The sequence below is a fragment of the Protopterus annectens genome, chromosome 5.part0 (assembly GCF_019279795.1).
Source record: "Protopterus annectens isolate FY-2018-M chromosome 5.part0, PAN1.0, whole genome shotgun sequence".
NCBI classification, from domain to species: domain Eukaryota; kingdom Metazoa; phylum Chordata; order Ceratodontiformes; family Protopteridae; genus Protopterus; species Protopterus annectens.
The window spans coordinates 96,327,665-96,348,592 of record NC_056735.1 but is presented as its reverse complement, the minus strand read 5'-3'; the positions used below and the strand labels follow the sequence as shown (position 1 = coordinate 96,348,592).

Genomic DNA, 20,928 nt, shown 5'->3' with positions numbered 1-20,928 from the left:
TCATTTTCAGCAGAGGCCTGGGGAGAAACACTCCATTTGCTTACACTGCATTATATTAAGCTCCAGTTAAACACAGAGTAGTTGTGTTTTTATTTACATTTATATACAAACAGTAGTTACATTTATACATATAAATTTCTTCTGAAATCTGCCCTCATGTGTTATATTGTCCCTTGGTCTTCTGATGCATCCTCACAATTGTAAATCAAATTCCAGTCCTCATCTACAAATATTCCCTGCTGAAAGATGATTATTTCTCCCAAAATGTTCTTAAGCTCCATAATAGCAGCTTTCGGTGCAATATAAATATATGCCATTGTAATCCCCCTCCTCTTCCCTTGCCAATAGCCCATTGTGTGTGTCTTTCGGCTTTTCCTGGTTAGGGGTCACCACAGCCGAACTCCGGTCCGCTAACGATTGGCAGTTGATTTTTTTACATGCCGAGTTGCCGGCCATGACGCACAACCTTCAACGAAGGTATGCCCATTCACGCATGTCTCCACACATAAGACGCTCTAGCTGAGAATCGAATGGGACAACGTCTTGCTGTGAGGCGACAAGGCTACCGCAGCACCACCACCGTGCTACCACAAATCTGCCATTTTTGTCTTTATTCCTTCATCTGTCACTGTTGGAGCCCCTCAAGCAATTAGTGCCACTTTTCCTCTGATTCCTTTATCCCTGATATTCTGCTGAATATCCATTGTGAAAGCCTCTCTTTGTCAAATCCTCATGATCATTTTCTTCCATAGGTGTCTCCTGCAACATTGCTATCTGCAATCTGCATTTCTTAATATAATTCAGTACTCTTTCCTTTTTTATAAATACATGAAAATGCCATTCACTTTCCAGGATAATATGGACAGCATAGCATCATCAGAAAATGCTTCTGTTCCCACCTGCTATGCATGACAGTTTTTTTTGCATGTGTATTTCCAGATTTTGTGTTACATGCATATACTAATGTTTGGCAGGCTGATCTTTTGTACAGTTGTTTCTTCTCATCTCTATTTGAACCTATGTCATGTTTTCAAAATGAAATGTTTTCTTTTAAAGAAAACCCTCAAAAAAAACTCTAAATACAAAACATCCCCATCCCATAATAAGTTTGAGCAAACACACAAAACTATGTACTTCTTCAAAAAATGAAGTTTAACCTTCCAGAAGGGAACAGTTGCCCAAAATTGACAGCTTTTACTCCCCACTCCCACCACTGCAGCCCAAGATCACAGCATATGAATATTAAACTTACTTTTATCCAATCTTTTCTCTTTTTGTTATTGTAAAACCTGTATTTCATACAACTAAAAAGTATTTGTTTACTTTAATATATTTTAACCATACAGCAGTCATTGATAAGACTTCCTCCCCAACATTTAAAATACCCCCAACTGCACAAAACTGTTTTACTTTGTATAACATGCAGTTTATATTGTGTTTTATATCAATACTAATAAGAAAAAAAATGTTTTACTTACTTTTTTAATGTCCTTCTAAATATTAATGATATAAAGTGGGATATATGCTTTACAGTCCACCCACAAGTTTAACAAAGTCTACAAAAGTCCAGTGCTTTTTCAGCCACTTTTTCTTGCAAAACCATATTTCACAAATGTGATAAGATACTTTATAATCTTTCCTTAATTCACTAATTTCAGAGTTGCTGGTTCAGGTCTAAGGTGTGCTTTTTTCTGTCTCTCAAGCATTTTCTTTTGGAATATTGGAAGATGTTTTAGTGGCAATGTCTCTGTATGAACCATACTAGATGAGAGAGAAACAGAGTCCCCTTCTGCTTGCTTTGTCACTTTTTGTTGGATAAACTTTTTTTATTTCCTCCTGAGCCTGTTCTGTCTCAAAAAGTGACTTTGATCCAGGAAGAAACACTTTGATGACAGCTGGATATAGCAGCTTGAATTTCACACCTGCCTCTCAACATTCCCTGGTTACTGGGATAAATTTGCTTCTTTTCTGCCTGGTATATAGAGAATAATCATTTTCTACAATCACTGTAATGTGTCCACTTTTTAAAACCTTGCCCTTCTGCCACAGTTTTATCAGGATCAGCTGTTTCTGTGAGTGCATCTTTACTAATATAGGTCTTGACTGCTTTCTCATGTCCATGTTTGGAGCATACACTCTGTACCCTTTCAGTTAATAAATTCTGTTGTTAAACACCAATCCAGTTGCTTATTTGTGCTTTCATAAAAGTAATGCTATCTGTTAATTCCAGTTTTTCTGGTACAGCAGAAAATCTCAGGCTTTCTCAGCATGCCCTGTCCCCAACTCTACTTTTTTAAAACATTTCTACTTGAGAAACCTTGTATTTAGACAGCATTTTCTTCATGTCATCCTCTGATTTTTGCAGTTTTATCAGTTTATCTGAAACACTAGTTAAAGCTTCTTCAATTTTTTTCCAGCCTTTTGTTATTTGAATTGATACATTCTATCAGTGTTTCATTTAATCATCTCTGAGTACATTTCATTTATTTTCCCTCTAAATTATTGGAAGCGATCCCTTGAACCAAAGCTGAAGCTTGAACTGCTTTTTGCTGAACAGCTACAGAATCCTTCCTGGACAGTGTTTTCTCTTTATCTTTTCTGGTTGATTTTCTATAATTTTCTTTCCAAATTTCTTCTTTGCTGGCATCCAGGCAGTGTATTTACTAGCCAGTAACTGAATTTTACCAAAAAACATTTTCAATAGCACTCCTTTTTCACAGTTTCTGTATTCTGACTAGGAGAGCTGAGGTTATGTTGATAATCAGTGTGCAGCCTTGTTGGAAGTCTCCAGAGCTTGTTTTAAGTAGTTCCATAATATTTGAATTACATTTGTATACAGTTTAAATTGAATGAAAAGGGGGCAGATAGTGTCAGTCTGTGCACTTGCAAACGTATTTGAATAATTTTCCAACCCAAGTAGCGAAGTTTTTCTCCCATTTCTGCATTTTAAGAACTAGAGTAGCAAGTATTTGTACCTAATCCTCACTGTGCTAGCTCCACTGAACTGGATCCTAAGCCCTGTAGAGAGCCAGTGTCATTTACAGAAGGGGTCTGTGATCCTGAGAAACTAACAGCCCCCCATTTTATGCCATCCCATGGTAGCATGTTTGATTTCCTGTAGCCCCAGTATTCTACCTGAAAAATCCCATAACTGGCTCTAATTTCAACAAAGGATTACGTGAAATGGCAGTTGAAAGGAGGTCTCTAACCGGGTAAGTTTTCCTCCCCCTTTAACTTCCTAGCATAGTGGTTTTGTGTCACTCAGCTCCTTATACTTTATAATGGAGGACTTCCACGTTAGGCTGTAATTGGCCACCATTGTCCTCTTTCCCATCTCCACTTGGTGCTTGAAATCTAGATTACCCAAAAAAGATTTCTCCGATAATGAAATGGGAACATTCAGGGGCTGAGTAACATGCTCATAAAAGAAGAAGGATAATCTTCTGCTGAAGTGTGGTGTTGGTGAGGTTGGTTTGATAAATGTTCTTGCACTGCACATAGCAGGCTTGTCAAGGATACATCACACGGTTTGTTACACTGTCCCTCCTTGTTTGGAATGAAAAAAATAAGAGAAGTTTGCTCATCAAAAGCTTCTACCATCAACATATATAACCCAACAAGTTCTTCTGGAGTTGGGTGGCAGATTTTTTTCAAAGGGGGATGAGTGACCAAATAAAATATATGAGGAGATTTGGTGTAACTTGCTTTTCCCTTTTCCTTTTGTCGAAAAATATGTGAAAAGTGTTATGCATGTAAGCAAGGATGTGGAATAAAAATAAGTCTTTGAAATGCAAAGTACTGTGCCACATACTCCAGAAGTACCTACAGAGTTTACTTAAGTAAATGCTTAATTCCACTTGTCTTACATTATTGCTAAGAAATAATATTAGTAATTCAGCAGAGGGTACTATGGATGCCTGAATCCAGGGAAATGTTTCTCATGAACGCCAGCAATGCAGACTTATCTTTACCTGTTGAACTAAGAAACCTCATGGTGGCTTACTATGACTGCTATAGTATAGGAGGATTTTGACCAAATTATTCATGTGTGATAGCTCATAGACACAGCTGTAATAGTACTGAATTTAATACTGATAACCCAGGTTTGAGACTCACATGGGATTATTACAGGTTGATGAGATGGGTAGGGGGTACATCTTCCAATTACGTGCTTCTTAGGAAATGGGCAGTGGGTACTTCCCATGCCAGTCTGGTGGCTTCTTGTTTTAATACCACAGAGCAGCCTTGCAGGAGGTAATAAATGAGGAGAGCCTGCAATACTGCCCTCGTAGTGGGTCCACACTGTCCATCCAGTGCTCAAGCCAAGAGGAGTGCAGCTGGCCTGCTCTGCTGTGTGCAGCTTGTCTTCAAGCACTAGCCTGGCAGTATGAGACATATATGTCTCATTTTGATGGGGGTGGGGGAATATAACTCTGGTAGCATTCACATTGGCTGCTAAAACCTTCTAGCCTAGTATTGTTAATATGTTGTGGGATTCAAGAAGATATCAGTGCAGTGACACAGCAACAGAACAGTACAAATACATGTGTAATAAACACGTTATAATTTGTGTTTTTTTCTCTTTATTATTTTACTGCCTTCAGCATCACCTTAAAAATTCCAGAAGGATCTTTGATTGCTGTGGTGGGACAAGTTGGTGCTGGAAAGTCATCTTTTTTGTCTGCTATCCTTGGAGAGATGGAAAAACTAGAAGGAAGTGTCCAGAGAAAGGTAAATGAATGCAATCATATTTACTGTTTTTACTGTTTTACACAAAGCTCTACTTATCTATCTAAGGAGAGATACAGCTGGTGTTACCAAATCCAGTTTCATCAGTGGGACACTTAAAGTTATGAAACAAAAACTTAGCAAGAGGTAGCCCTGGGTGTTTTGGAGTACTTTCTACCCATACCACAAAGCCACATGCATGCTCTTAGTAAATGTAAGCACCACTGTGGTCAGACCACCTTAGCTGAAAATTGTAATCTCACAAAAGAGTTCCTCCAAAGAAGTGGGGGCTTGATCATAGATCCCAGTACTGTACAGTGATGAGAAGAGAGGGGGGAGGGAGGGAGGGGGCCTGCTAGGTAATGGTGAACATGCAGCTCTGCTGGTACCTTTGTGCCTTCTGTACACAACAGATAAAGCATCCCTAGTGACACAGCCACTCAGATGTGTAGCTCTTCTGGTACCGTTGTGCCTTCTGTACGTGACATCACAGATGATGCATCCCTAGTGATACAGCCACTCAGATGGTGCACATGCAGCTCTACTGGTACCTTCATGCCTTCTGTACACAACAGATGAAGCATCCCTAGTGACACAGTCACTCACATGGTGCATGTGCAGTGCTGCTGGTACCTTCATGCTGTCTTCACATGACACGACAGGTGAAGCATCCCTAGTGACACAGCTACTCACATGGTGCATGTGCAGCACTACTGGTACCTTCATGCCTTCTGTACAAAACAGATGAAACATCCCTAGAGACACAGCCACTCACATGGTGCACGTGCAGCTCTGTTGGTACCTTCATGCCTTCTGTACATGACACAACAGATGAAGCATCCCTAGTGACACAGCCACTCACATGGTGCACGTGTAGCTCTGCTGGTACCTTCATGCCTTCTGTACATGACACAACAGATGTAGCATCCCTAGTGATACAGCCACTTACATGGTGCATGTGCAGCTCTCCTGGTATTTCATGCCTTCTGTACACGACAGATGAAGCATCCCTAGTGGCACAACCGCTCACATGGTGCACATGCAGCTCTGCTGGTACCTTCATGCCTTCTTCACATGACACGACAGATGAAGCATCCCTAGTGACACAGCCACTCAGATGGTGCAGGTGCAGCTCTGGTGGTACCTTTGTGCCTTCTGTATGTGACACAACAGATGAATCCTTAGTGATATGTAGCAGGGGTGGGGACTACTGTGTGTTAACTAGTTATGACTTTGAGTTATGATGACACCAACGTTTTTAATTCAGTCTAAAGAAGTCTGTGTACAAGAAAGACGAAAGCTCTAAATAAATTCTTTTACTTGGATTATTGCTGCTGTCAATGTCTAAGATACCAAAAGTCATGGGACACTTTTGGGTTGCCTTTGCAGCAGTTAGCCTAATATACAGTTATAAACCTAAACAGATGGAACCATTCCATAGCTATATTTTGAACTAAAGAAGGACTTTTGTAGGGTAGACAAAGAGGAAATACTATACCAAATGTTAGGTGCAAAATATTTCTGTTTTTGTGTTTAGAACATGTGCTTTATAGGTTTTTTTAAATTATTTTTCACTGTGCTTTGTAGTGTTTTTTTTTAAATTATTTTTCACAATGTTTTGCATGTTAATCTGCTGAAGTTTCGGTTAACTTCAAAAAATGCAAGATATATATACATATATAGGGTCTACTTCAGAATGTCGACCATTCAGAATGCCGACTTTCATATGGCCATACCGATATGATCGACATTCCGAAAGACCGACATCCTGAAATGGCACCATTTACCTACCTGTAAACACAGTACAAATATGATGTTCTTCGTGTTTCACTGTTGCAGTCATCACATTTGGGTTATCTGCTTGCAGTAGCCCTCAGTCAGCCTGATTGTCAAAGTCTTGGGTCCTGCGTCGGTTGCTGTCTCATCTTCCATGACGTCAGGTAGTCAGGGGTATAAAGCATGCAGCCGATGCCATTACATCAGTCTTTCTTGCCGTGTGGTGCCCAAAGCAGAAGCAGTTCGCAAGTGCCAGTCGGCCGACTCCTGAAATTTTTGTTTTCGAGTTTCAGAACCCAAGTCTTCAACTAAAGCTAAGTACTCTGTTGGGGAAACGTTTTCTTGCGCTAAATCGATGTCAGTAAAAGTCAATAATTGCATTTCTTGTGGAAAGCAAATACCTCATAAAGATTTTCATTCGTACTCTATTCCTTGCTTTGTGCCTTATTTAAACAACGAACTATCTGTCGTCAGTATATTTACGCTTCTAAATATTTTGGTACTCGGTTCAATTATCCAGATATGGCTTCGGAAAGCCACCCGACTACCGACATTCTGAAAAAACGCAAAGATAAAGACAGAGACGGGTAGCCTAGTTCCAAAGTTGCTGATGACGCTTCTCCTAAACTAGTAGCCAGTTCGCTGGTACTCAGTGAGGCGCTTTTGCAGCCCCTGATACCTGATACTTCAGATTCGCAGGCCTCTACTGAGACCCATTCGAAGTCCGGTGTGCCGCGAAATGCTTCAACTGTGAAACCTTGGATGGGTCCGGAGCCGCTGTGCAGGCACCAGCTTCTGAGGGTGTATTCAGGCCTACTGTCTTGTGCATATTAAACCAACGCCATCTTCTTCTTCAAGGCGTAAAACTCGATCAATGCCTAGAAAACCAGTGCCCAGACTGTATGGTCAGGCCTTTATGCCTAAAAAACAAATGATAAGAATGGCTGAAGACCTTATTAATTTAATCAGGGGAAGCCAACCTTCCCCCTCTAAGAGACCTAGACCTGATTTTCCTTCTGATTCTTCTGATCAGGATTCTGAAATCTCTGTTTCTTCTGATGACCAGGATTTACCCTTATCTACTTATGAGGATTCTGATGCAGAGGACTCTATTCCCTCTGCTTCCCCTCCAGAGGATTTCTCTTTTGGTGAAACATTGCATATTCTTGAGCATTTTCGCTGGGAAAGCCAGGATTACACTGATTCTAAAAAGAGGCTTAGCGATTAATTACTCCTGCCCCAACACTGGCCTTTAGCTATCCCCCCTGTACTGGACATTTTGTGGGAGCAGGAGGTAAGGAGTCAGGGGCCAAGCTAGACTCCGTAAAGGCATCATCAACAACCAGATAGATATTACAGGGTTTTTGACTCTCACATGTTCCTCTTTAAAAATCCCACTGCAGATCCTGAAACCATTTCACAGAGACCCAAGGGCATAAAGGCTACTACTGCCAAAAATCCTACCCCCTCTGATAGAGATTCCAGAGTGCTGGATAGATGGGGTAAGAAGGTATATACTTCTGCAGCCTTGGCCATTAGGGCCTTAAATTGCCAGTTTCATATGTTTAAGTATCAGCAGCATATTATTGGATTGCTTAAACAGAAAATGATGTTGATTCCTGACTGTGCTGAAAATAAGGATTTACAGGATTTAATGCATTCTGCTGAACAAGTTGAAAAACATACTTTGCAATGTGGTTTTGATTCACTAAAGGCATCTTGCAGGGATGCAGTTACTGGGTCTGTACTTAGTAGGCATGCTTGGCTTAAGGAGCAATCTTTGCCAGATCATGTTAAAGCTAAATTGTTGGATGCTCCCTTAAACCAGGACCGCCTGTTTGGCAACAAAGCAGAAGATGTACTTAAAAAGATCGAGGAAAAAGGTAAATCTATGCAAACTGTTAAAGATTTCTTGCAAGTGCAGCCTTCAAGATTTAGTAGGCATTGGCCCTCTAAGAAGTGGTCCTTTCCTGCCTCTTCCAGGCCTTCTCAGTCCAAACCTTGAACCAGCAGAACACCTAGGCTTCAGTCCCAGGTTACGTACAAGACTAAGCAGTAGGGGGCTCCCACTTCCAAACCAGGGAGTAGTAAGACTCCCCACTATGGTAAGCTGTCTCAATGACTTAATTTTAAAACTTTCAAGCCCTTCTCAGCTGACTGCTCTTTTAGGGGGAAAGATTGTTCTACAGGCCAAAAACTGGGAACTCATTACACAGGACAAATGGGTTTTAAATATAGTTTCCCAAGGATACAGATTTCACTTGCACGCGTTACCAACCCCAAATGGTTGGCCAGATCTACACCTAAATCAATGGGCAGAGGCTTAAAAGCAAGTTCTCTTTCTCTCTTAAGTATAAGGGCTATTCAAACTGTCCCAGAAGAGGAAAGGGGACAAGGTTTCTACTCAAGACTTTTTCTGGGGCCCAGAAAAGAAAACTCCTGGCATCCTATCCTGGATCTCTCTATCCTAAACACCTTTTTGGTGATTCCAAAATTCAAGATGCTAACTCTTCACCAGTTGCTTCCTATGGTAGGCAAGCATGCTTGGTTGGCAACACTGGATTTAAAGGAAGCCTACCTGCACATCCCAATCAGGGAATCTTACAGAAGATACCTACGTTTCAAAGCAGGCTACATGCACTATCAGTTCTCTGCACTTCCCTTTGGCCTATCTGCTGCACCCAGGGCATTCACAAAATGCCTAGCTCCAGTCATTGAATTTTGCAGGCAAAGAAATATTAAAATATACCCATACCTGGACGATTGTCTAATTCAGGCAGAAAGCCAGGACATACTATTGAATCATCTGGTGTTTGTACAAAAAGTGCTAACTTCTCTGGGGTACAGAAGTAAAGGGGGAAAGATTGTTCTGCAGGCCAAAAACTGGGAGCTCATTACACAAGACAAATGGGTTTTACATATAGTAAATATAGTAAGAAGTCACATCTGGTACCCTGCCAACAAATTGTATTCCTGGGAGTAAGCTTGAACACAACTTCCCAAATGGCTTTCCTCACGCCAGAGAAACAAATTCATTTGACAGCTTACTTCAGACTAATGGCCACAAAGTCCCTGCTATCTGCAAGACAAATACTGCAAGCCTTGGGGTTCATAGCCTCCTGCATTCTCCTAATTCCATATGCAAGACTGCATATGAGGAAACTACAATGGTATCTAAAAAACCTATGGTGTTAACATTCTCAGGATCTAGAAGCAATGATTCTTATCATCCCTTGCCTACAGTTAGAGTTCCTTTGGTGGGCAGAGGCCTGCCACCAAAACAAGGGACTGCCATTCACTCTACCCCCTGCCGCCCAAACCCTAACAACAGACTCATCAGACTATGCATGGAGGGCTCACCTGGCAGAAAGGTACATTCAGGGTAAATGGAACCCAAGTCAAATGCACCTGCATATCAATAAAAAAGAAATGTTAGCTGTACAGAATGCTCTGACAGCCTTCAAGGACCACATTCTTCCAGGACAGTTAAGGGTAAAGACAGACAACACCACTGTTATGTGCTACATAAACAAGCAGGGGGGAACCCAGTCATACCTTCTCTGCAGACTAGCCATGTCTCTGTGAAACACAGCCTTGAGCTACCAAGTGCACCTACAGGCTCAATTCCTGCCAGGAAAGCTAAATACATTGGCAGACGATCTAAGCAGAAATTTAATGGACCCACACGAGTGAAAACTGAAACCAAAGACATTCAACATGTTGATAAACAAATGGGGGAGCCCAGAGATAGACCTGTTTGCCTCCCTCCAGAACTACCAGTTAGACTAATTCTGCACAAGGAATCTCCACAAACAAGCTTGGAAAGTTGATGCCCTGTCCTTCACCTGAAAAAATCTCAGTTTATGCCTTTCCTCCTCTGCCTCTCCTCTCCAAGGTACTACTAAAGATCAAATAGGGCAAGCCAAGGACAATACTGATTGCACCAGAATGGCCACACCAACACTGGTACCTCCTCTTGAGTAGTGTGTCATTGCTGGCACCATAGCACCTGCCTCAGACTCCTACCCTGCTGTCCCAGCAGAAGGGCCAGATTATGCACCCTCGGCTTCAAACTCTGAACCTGGCAGATTACCTGATCTCTCTTTTACCATCCCTCAGTAAACAAGTGTTGGATGTCATTCTGGAGGCAAGGAGGCCTAGTACTAGAAACTCTTATGCTGAAAAATGGAAAAGATTCTGTTCCTGGAACCAAACTCAGGGGATGAGCACAGCAGTGCCCAGTTTACCTCAAATTCTTCAATACTTAACTGAGATGCTGCACAAGGGCCTTTCATTTTCCTCCATCAAAATTCATGCCTCAGCCATTTCAGCTCATTACAACGCAGAACCACCCCTCTTCTCTCATCCACTGCTCAAGCAGTTCCTCGGAGGGTCCAGGATGACCCAGGAGAGCCCCTACTCCAGCCTGGGACCTTAACTTTGTATTGGAAAAACGTACTCTACCTCCTTTTGAGCCAGCTGCAAATGCAGAGTTGAAATTTCTTTCATGGAAGACAGCTTTCCTTTTAGCCATCATTTCAGCAAGAAGGGGTGTCTGAATTACAGGCTCTTATGGCAGTGGAGCCTATCATCATCTTTCATGCGGACAGGGTGCCCCTCAGGACCAATCCCTCCTTCATGCCTAAGGTGGTATCCAGTGTGGCCCTTAATCAGTCCATTCATTTGCCAACCTTCTTTTCTAATCAACAGAACAAAGGGGAACAGATACTGCACTCCTTAGATGTGCACAGACAACTTAGATTTTACTTTGACAGCACTAAACCTCTTAGGAAGTCTGAACAGCTGCTGGCGGCATTTGCTGCAGGGGCAGAGGGGAAGGCCATTTTAAAGCAACCCATTTCTAATTTGATAGGCCATTGCATTAATTTCTGCTATAAGCACCATGGAAAACCTATCCCACAGGGGATAAGACCACATTCAACCAGGGCTGCATCTACCTCTACAGCCTTTCTCAGAGGTGTCCCTTCCAGGGACATCCTAGAAGTTGCTACCTGGAGTTCTGTACATACTTTCACCAAGCATTACCGTTTACCAATTTTCTCTAAATCCAGAGCTGGTTTTGCCACTGCAGTCTTGCAGGGCCTTATAGCTGGTCCTAATGCTATCTAAATTCCTCCTCCCATCCTTAGCTTTGGGAATCTACCCAAATGTGATGACTGCAACAGTGAAACACGAAGAACATAGTACAGTTGTGTACACTTACCATAAATGTAGATGTTCGAGTGTATTCACTGTTGTAGTCCTGGTTGTCCTTCCTCCAGCCCTCTAATTTCTTTTGGCTATACCTCTATTTCTTTTTACTATGCTTAAAAGCTTTTTGGTGTATTTGCTTTTTTGTTGGAGGCATAACCTTATATATATATATATATATATATATATATATATATATATATATATATATATATATATATATTTAAATATATTTAATTGCTTCCCATTAGGGGAGGCACCTGACATCTGGGGCAAGAAAAACTGATGTAATGGCGTTGGCTGCATGCTTTATACCCCTGACTACCTGACGTCATGGAAGATGAGACAGCAACTGACGCAGGACCCAAGACTTAGATAATCAGGCAGACTGAAGGCTACTGCAAGCAGATAACCCAAATGAGATGACTGCAACAGTGAATACATTCGAACATGTACATTTATGGTAAATGTACACAACTGTACTTTATGCAGGGGTGCAAGCCCCCCTGCACCCCCCAAACCCCCTGCTACTTAAATATTCTCATGCTGAGATCGCACTACAGTGCATGAAAGGGGAATCTCCCAGTCCCACACTGTAGTGGGATCTCCGCTATCATTTTACGGCCTTTCAACCGTTCACTCATATGGTGTTGGCCATATGAGTTTCGAACATTTGAAAGTTCGAACAAATGAAGGGCTCCCATATTTTGTATATATATATATATATATATATATATGTATATATATATATATATATATATATATATATATATATATATATATATATATATATATACATACATATATATATATACATACATATACACAGCGGTGGTGGTGCGGTAGCGTTGTTGCCTCACAGTAAGACGCTGTCCGATTCGATTCTCAGCTAGAGCGTCTTCTGCGTGGAGACATGCGTGAATGGGTGTACCTTCGTTGAAGGTTGTGCGTCAGAGCTGGCAACTCGGCACGTAAAAATCGACTGCCAATCATTAGCGGACCGGAGTTCCGCTGTGGCGACCCCTAACCGGGAAAAGCCAAAAGACACAACAACCACACACACACATTATATATATATATATATATATATATATATATATATATATATATATATTTCTCCACAGGCCTCTGCTGAAAATGGGCATGTATCCAGTTGGGCTTTCTCGGTTAACAAATGCAAAATATATGCACACACACACACACACACACACACACACACACACACACACACACACGCACACACATATATATATATATATATATATATATATACATATATATATATATATATATATACATATATATATATATATATATATATATATATAAAAATATGTATGGTTGTACTACTTATGATAGAGTATTCCCCAAAGATGACTGTCCAAATATTAATGTAAAAACATCAAAATGCCAACATGGACATGCCAGTATGCATGTGCTTTGAAACAGCCTCTGCGCATGCATCATTTACAATTTAAAAAACAAATAAGAATCTCAGTTTTTGCAGTGGGGCAAGTCCCCCTGTACCCCCAACCCCATTGCGAATTATACTAAAGCTGGGATTGCACGAACAAGGGATAAAGGTATATTCCCAAACCTCAGGAAGTCTATGGTGTTACACATCTTACATACCTGTTAATCAGCTATTTAGTCAGTCTTATGCAGTTTAATATAACACAGAGAATGTTAGCGCTTTTAAGTACTCAAACCCTTCCTCAGACATACAGGTACCTGAGAGCGCTAACATTCTCTTTGTTATATTAAATTATTTTTATTATTCTTACAGCCCGGTGGTCTGTGGATCTGTTTTTTTACGATTTTTGTTTTTCTGGTTGGACTACAGGCCTTCATCACCTGTCACCTTTTAAATTTATTTTTTAATTATGTGCAGTTGACTAAATAGCTGTCAACCAAACACGCGTGCCATAGTGCAGCATACTCATATATATATATATATATATATATATATATATATATATATATATATATATATGTATATACAGTGAATATAAAAAGTGTGCACACCCCTGTTAAAATGTCAGGTTTTTGTGACATAAAAAAATGAGACCACAATAATTCATTTCAGAACTTTTCCCACGTTTAATGTGACTTATAACCTGTACAATTCAATTGAAAAACAAACAAATCTGTTAGGGGAAAAATAAAAAATAAAAAATGTACAATACGCTGGTTGCTAAGTGTGCACACCCTTAATCTAATACTTTTACAGCGTATCTAATACTTTGCTGAAGCACCTTTTGATTTAATTACATCATTCAGTCTTCATGGGCAGGAGTCTATCAGCATGGCACATCTTGACTTGGCAATATTTGCCCACTCTTCCTTGCAAAAGTGCTCCAAATCTGTCATATTGCGAGGGCATCTCTTGTGCACAGCTCTCTTCAGGCCACCCCACAAGTTTTTTATTGGATTAAGGTCTGGGCTCTGGCTGGGTCATTCCAAAACTTTAATTTTCTTCTGATGAAGCCATTCTTTTGTTGATTTGGATGTATTCATATATATATATATATATATATATATATATATATATATATATATATATATATATATATATATATACACACACACATATACATATCTCTGTGTGTGTGTTTGTGTGTGTACTGAACACTGTCGAAATACCCAAATATCAACCACAAAATGTCAGCAGTGTGAATGTCAGCATGCTACTAAGCATGCTCCCAGCATTATCCTCGATGCATGCAAAACTTTATTTAAAAAACACAGAAAAAACGTTATTTTGTAGTAGGAGGCACGTCCCCCTGCCACCTCATGTTGGGAGGCTGTTCCCCACACATTCCCTGAGGAAACTCTGAGATTGCACAATACTGGGAAGAGGTTGTTTTCTCCCAACCTTGACAACTGTGCAGTCTCTCACACCTGTTGAATATCTCCTTAGTTGACCAAATTTTGTCTAGTATACAGATTTCGATCAACTATACTGACAAAATTTAGTGTCCTCCTCACACACATTCATATTTATTAAAAGTGACTTCAAGATCACCATATTTTGGAGAAAAGACAATAGTCTGAGAAACAGTGATTTCCACTTTGGTGTATTGCAGTCCTTGTTTTTGCACATTTGTTACTTGAACTTGCACGTCACAGAAGTTGAAACTGTTATCAGGTGTCACACTCCTGTTACAGTGCTTGACAATGTGAATCTTCACACTTCTTATCCGTGGCATTTCGTTTGCTGACCGTTTTGGTCTATTCAAAGCCATCTGTACATTTTTATTTGCAGGCTTAGCTTGTTAGTTGTGAACAGTGCTTCATTAGTTAGTTACCTTTCAGTTAGTACTACAAGTATGTCATTACCCTCAGGATCACTCTGAAAAGCCCTTTTACATCAGGTATTTGGGAATGCCCTTTTGAGCCTGCCAACTGCTAAAATGTCTGTCATTTTAGGTTTACTATTGTTTGTTCGAATGGCAAAACATTTGCCATTAGAAACAACAAATAGTAAACCTAAAAACACACATTCTGACCTGCTACAATGTCGACCCAAATGATTGACACATTTGAGTCGACATTGTGTCCGAAACCATCACGTGATAGCCGTATAGGAGCTGATGTAAATCAGACTCCTGTATGACAAATCATGTTTTTGCAGGGGGGCAAGCGCCCCTCCGCCCCCCTGTGGGGGGCTGTGCCCCCCCACACCCCCCACTAATATATTCTAACTCCGAGTTCGCACTACAGTGGGGATATGGATGAATTTCCATTCCCCACTGTACCGTGATCTCTGTGCAGATAGTCGAATACACTTATGCGAATGCACTACAGCATTTGCATAAGTGTGTTCGACTATCCCATCCATTTATGTGCACAACATTCTGATTGTCAGCAGCAATGCTGCCGACAGAATGTCGTTTTCACAAACCATAGTAAACCGTCAATCTGAAGTAGGAGATTCATTTGTCTGCAACCTGTGGGTTATGGATCCGATATCGGATCCGAACCGGCATGGTTTACCAGCTATGGATCCAAGCTCTCAGCTCCTCCCCTCACCCATAATGCCCTGCTCTACCCTCATGACCTCAGATCTCGTTTGCCGCGCATGGTGACCAGATTGTTTTTCCAGCTCTCCAGCTAAGTGCTAGTTCAAGTATTTAAATTGTAAAATTTAAAGATTTTTTTTGGTTATTTGTGTGAAAGTGTAGGTTTCCCCTTTGGTATATTTACTTTTTTTAGTGTTTAATCTAAAAGTTATATCCCTCCCCTCGCTGTTAGCGTAGAGTGTGTGTGTTGGGCCTGTGAGTGATTTTTTTTGTGTTTTCTTAGTTACTTCTTTAGTTATAGTAACTACTGTGGTAGATTGGGATGTCTGAGCAACCCAAGTCTATTTTTTCTAAATGCTCCGAGTGTGGCCATAAGCTTTCCCCAGCTGATGGCCACACTCGGTGTGTTAGATGCCTGGGGGTTGAACACCTCACATCTGGATGTTCCATTTGTGCAGGGTTCAACCCCAGGGCATTGAAGGAGCGGAGGTCCAAGCTTGTTTTGGCGGGCCTTTTACCGCCGGACTCGGCTCCGACCTCCGCTCCTTCGGGAGTAACCGTACCCTTCTCCGACACGCTACCCGGGTTCGGAGCAGTTGGAGCCGAGCAGCTTCGGAGCCGGGGGTGGGTCGGCGCCAATAGTACTTTGTACTTCGGATCCGACCCTGCCCTCGAGTGCATCGGATCCGACCTCTCGGAGCCTGGATCCGAGCCTCGGATCCGGGGGGATCAGTGCTCCTTCGGCGCCGTCTGTGTCGGAGCGCACTGTCCCGGATCCGGCGCCGGCGCCGGCTCGATCCACTCTTCGGATCCGAGGGGCGATTGTCGGATCCTTTGGTCGAGATCGGCTCCTTCGGCGTTTGATGTAGTGGAGAGGGCCCTGTTGAGGGTCTCCGGACCCCCGGCACTTGTTTCGGCTCCGTCCCGCGCTCCCTCTGCACTGGGTCAGGCTTCCACCATCCGGCCCTTGGGACAGCCCGCTTCTGTGCCCCAAGCTGCTCCCCTGGAACAGGTTGCTGCTTGCGAGGAGTCCTCTGACAGCCCCCCAGAGGATGTTCCTCACAAGCATACGTGCAAAAGGAGGCACATTGACTCCCCCGAGTCTCTCACGGAAGACACGGACTTGGAGGAAGGGGAAGGCTCCCCACGGTCACCCCCCGAGGATGTCTCATTTGGAGACATCATGGAAATGCTCCGTATAAGGGGGGGGTGGTCTGCCCCCAAGTCTTCCTCGGACGAGTCCGTGTTCTTGGAGGCATTTGAAGCGGGCCCGTCTACCTCTTGGGTGTTCCCTCCTGCCGACCCCCTGGTGGACCTCATTACCACCAGGGCGTGGAAGGAACCGGACACCATGGAGCCAATCCCTAAGAGGCCCGATAGGATCCTCAGCCCACCGTCCGACTGTGCCCATTGGAGTAAGGGGCCTCCGGTAGATGCCATGTTGACGGCGGCGGCCACCAAGAGGGAACTTGCTCAGGAGAGTCCCTCAGTCCATCCCCGGAGCAAGGAGTCTCGATGATGGACCGCTTGGGGAAGCGGATGTTTAGTTCAGCGACCTTCTCGGTAAGGGCGCTGAACTACCTGGCACACGTCATTAGGATGCAGCGAGATCTCATTAAAGAATACACTGCATCTCCCCCAGAGTCCATGTCGGAGGAGGACAAAATGCTGCACTCCACCCGCATGGCCACTCTTAGATCAGTTACTAATACCTCTATGCGGCTACTCTCCCATGCTACGGAAGGCGCCGCTAGAGCCGCAGGGGCAGGCCTAGTCACTAGACGTCAGGCCTGGCTCCGTCACTGCGATTTTTCTGAGCCCTTCAAAGCGTCATTTGCGAACGCCCCTTTGATGGTTCTGCCCTCTTTGGCAAAACCGTTCGCGACACTTTGACCCAGAGCGAAGGACGGAAGACGCTGTCTGCCGTCGGAATCCGCTTCTCTGCACCCCAGAGGCCCTACTCTAGGAACCAAAAGGGTCAGAAGAAGATGTGGTTCCGGAAGTCGCAGCAATCCCAGCCTGCTCCGGACAACCAGTCCTTCCGTGGCAGAGGAGGACAGAGAGGACGCCACCCTAGAGGCAGAGGGGCTCCCAGGAACTTCGGGTCCAGAGAACCTTTCTCTGAACGGCCCGCGCAGCAACCCTGAGGGGTTGCCCAGCTGCTCCACTCTGGAGGCAGTCGGGGGACGTTTTTCGGGGCACCTAGCGGCATGGGAGTCCATAACATCAGACCGCTGGGTTCTCCAGATCATATCCAGAGGATACCGCATCCCTTTTCGTCACTTACCAAAGTTGAAGTCCCTCCCAGACGTTCCACCCGGTCAACGGGAGGCCGCTTTGGCAGAAATTGGCCATCTGCTAAAGAAAAGAGCCATCCAGCCCGTCCCCCCAGACCAGATCGGATCAGGGTTCTACTCCAGGTTCTTTTTAGTGCCAAAAAAGACGGGGGAACTAAGACCAATTTTAGACCTTTCTCTCTTGAACCTGGCAGTCCCCAAAGAAAAATTCCGAATGGTCACTCTGCAATCTATTCTCCCCCTTCTGGGAGAAAATCACTGGATGTGTTCTATAGACCTCAAAGATGCGTACTACCACATCCTGATGGACAGGCACTCCAGGAGGTTCCTCCGCTTCGGCTGGGAGCCAGTCACTACCAGTTCGGGTCCTTCCCTTTGGTCTCACCACAGCCCCCAGGGTGTTCACCAAAGTATTAGCAGTGGTAGCGGCCCACCTGAGGCTTCAGGGGTGCAGGTCTTCCCTACCTGGACGACTGGCTTCTTACCGCCCCAACAAGGCATCTACTACTATTGGCGAGACTCCTTTCTCCATCTTGCTCCCTTTCTGGGCATTACAATAAATACAAAGAAATCCAACCTGGCCCACACAGCTCTTAGATTTTATAGGGGCCAGGTTAGAAACAAGGAGTTTAAAAGCCTTCCTCACTGCGGACAGAGTTCAAAATCTGCAGCTCCAGGTGCGGGCCATTCTCCACTCAAGTTCTGTTCCGGCGGAGTTGGTCCTGAGGGCTCTAGGGTCCATGGCGTCTGCTATAGCACTTCTTCCTCTTGCCAGGCTCAATATGCGCATCCTCCAGTGGACTCTCTTAGTACAATGGTCATACCTTGCTCTCCCTATGCATCATCCCATTGCGATCAGCAAGGCTTGCAAGCGGTCCCTCCTGTGGTGGCTCCACTCCCCAGATCTCCACGGAGGCCGCCAATTTTGTGCTTCTCCCCCTCTCGCCACGGTGACCACGGACGCCTCCCGCCTCGGGTGGGGGGGGGGCATTTTGCGGGCCGGACCGTCCAAGGCACGTGGAACGATTCAGAGACCTTACTGCATATCAACGTTCTAGAGATGAGAGCAGTGCTCTTAGCGTTGCTAGCACTTCAGGACTTTCTTCCCTTGGGAACAATTGTGATTCAATCGGACAACATGTCTGTTGTCTGGTACATCAACAAGCAAGGGGGAACAAGGTCTTACCCCCTTTGTCGAGAAGCCATGAGAGTTTGGGAATGGGCAATCTCCACCAACCGCTTTCTAATAGCAACGCACATTCTGGGTCGGTCCAACATCTTGGCGGACAAGCTCAGTCGCACCATTCTGACCCCTTATGAGTGGTCTCTCAATTTTCAAGTAGCGGAACGCATATTCGTACGGTGGGGAACTCCTTCATGCGATCTTTTTGCCTCTCCCTCAAACACCAAGTGCGACAGTTTTTTCGCTCTGATACCCCCTCCAGGAGGTTCTCCAAGAGACGCTCTGGTGCATGCTTGGCCACCCGGTCTTCTGTACGCTTATCCACCATTGCCTCTGATGCTCCAAGTTCTTCAGAAAGCCTCTCGGGTGGGTTGCAGAATGATTCTCATTGCTCCGTTTTGGCCTCGACAGATCTGGTTCCCCTTTCTAAGGTCTCACTCGGTGAATCCTCCTTGGATTCTAGATCCCATTCCGGATCTGATATCCCACCCATCCTGCATATCTCCTCCGAACCTGGACAACCTGAAGCTGACCGCTTGGCTGCTCCAGTTCCACTCTTGATCAGGACTCCCGGTATTTCGTCACCTGTTAAGGCAATCCTGGTGGCAGCTCATAAACCGTCCACTAGGAAAGTCTACCGCAGCAAGTGGAAACGGTTTTCTTTGTGGGCGGAGTGGCAAGGCCTGAATCCCTTCACGGTTCCTCTCCCTTTAGTGCTTGACTTTCTAACCACTCTCTTTAACGATGGTGCCAGCAGTTCCACAGTCAAAGTACAACTGGCGGCAATTTCTCATTATCACATTGGTCATGACTCTAGTCCACTCATGTCAGCCAAGTTGTGTAAAATTTTCCTTAAAGGTACTTTCCTTCTCAGGCCCCCTGTAAAACAAGCGGTTCCTCCTTGGGACCTCTCCTTAGTTCTCCAGGCCTTGACCGCCCCCCCCCCTTCGAACCAGCGGCTACGGTGGATCTCAAATTCTTGTCTTTCAAGACAGCCTTTTTAGTAGCCATTACATCGCCAAGAGAGTTTCAGAGCTCCAAGCATTATCAGCTAAACCTCCTTACTTGGTATTTCATCCGGACCGTGTTTACCTCAGGACCAACCCGTCCTTTCTTCCTAAAGTAGCTTCTGAAGCAAACATCAATCAATCCATTAACCTCCCTGTTTTCTTTCCTAAATATGAAAACAAAGGTGAATACAAGCTTCACTCCTTAGATGTTCACAGGCAACTTAGATTTTATCTAAACAGAACGGCTGGTCATAGGCAATCCGACCAGTTGTTTATTTCCTTTGCTAAATTTAATTTGGGCAAGCCAATTTCTAAAGTTTCTCTGTCTCGCTGGATTTCACAGTGCATCTTATTGGCTTATCAAGCTTCAGGAAGGCCCGCACCGGAGGGTGTACACGCCCATTCAACCCGGTCAGTATCTACCTCGGCAGCCTTTAAGGCTAGGATTCCTCTAGATGATATTTGTGCAGCAGCCACGTGGGCTTCATCTCATACTTTTATTTCCCACTATAAGTTGGATCTTGCATCTAGGGGTAGAGCATCCTTTGGCTCCGCGGTGCTCGAATATCCTTCCATGATGGCGCCCAAGATTCAGGTAGCTGGGGACTCTGTCCCACAGGTTGCAGACAAATGAATCTCCTACTTCAGATTTAGAAGTTATGTACTCACCATAACGTTCCATCTGAGTAGGTGTGTTCATT

General features: G+C 43.8%; 1 protein-coding gene across 1 annotated transcript in view; it reads left to right on the top strand.

Moving 5' to 3' along the window:
* The window catches only part of LOC122802503 (multidrug resistance-associated protein 1-like), a 1,262,326-nt gene that overhangs the window by 665,383 nt on the left and 576,015 nt on the right, over nucleotides 1–20,928 (top strand). The window contains exon 12 of the mRNA XM_044072155.1: nucleotides 4,605–4,731. Coding sequence (XP_043928090.1) covers nucleotides 4,605–4,731 — 127 coding nt within the window. The remainder of the gene's footprint in view (nucleotides 1–4,604; nucleotides 4,732–20,928) is intronic.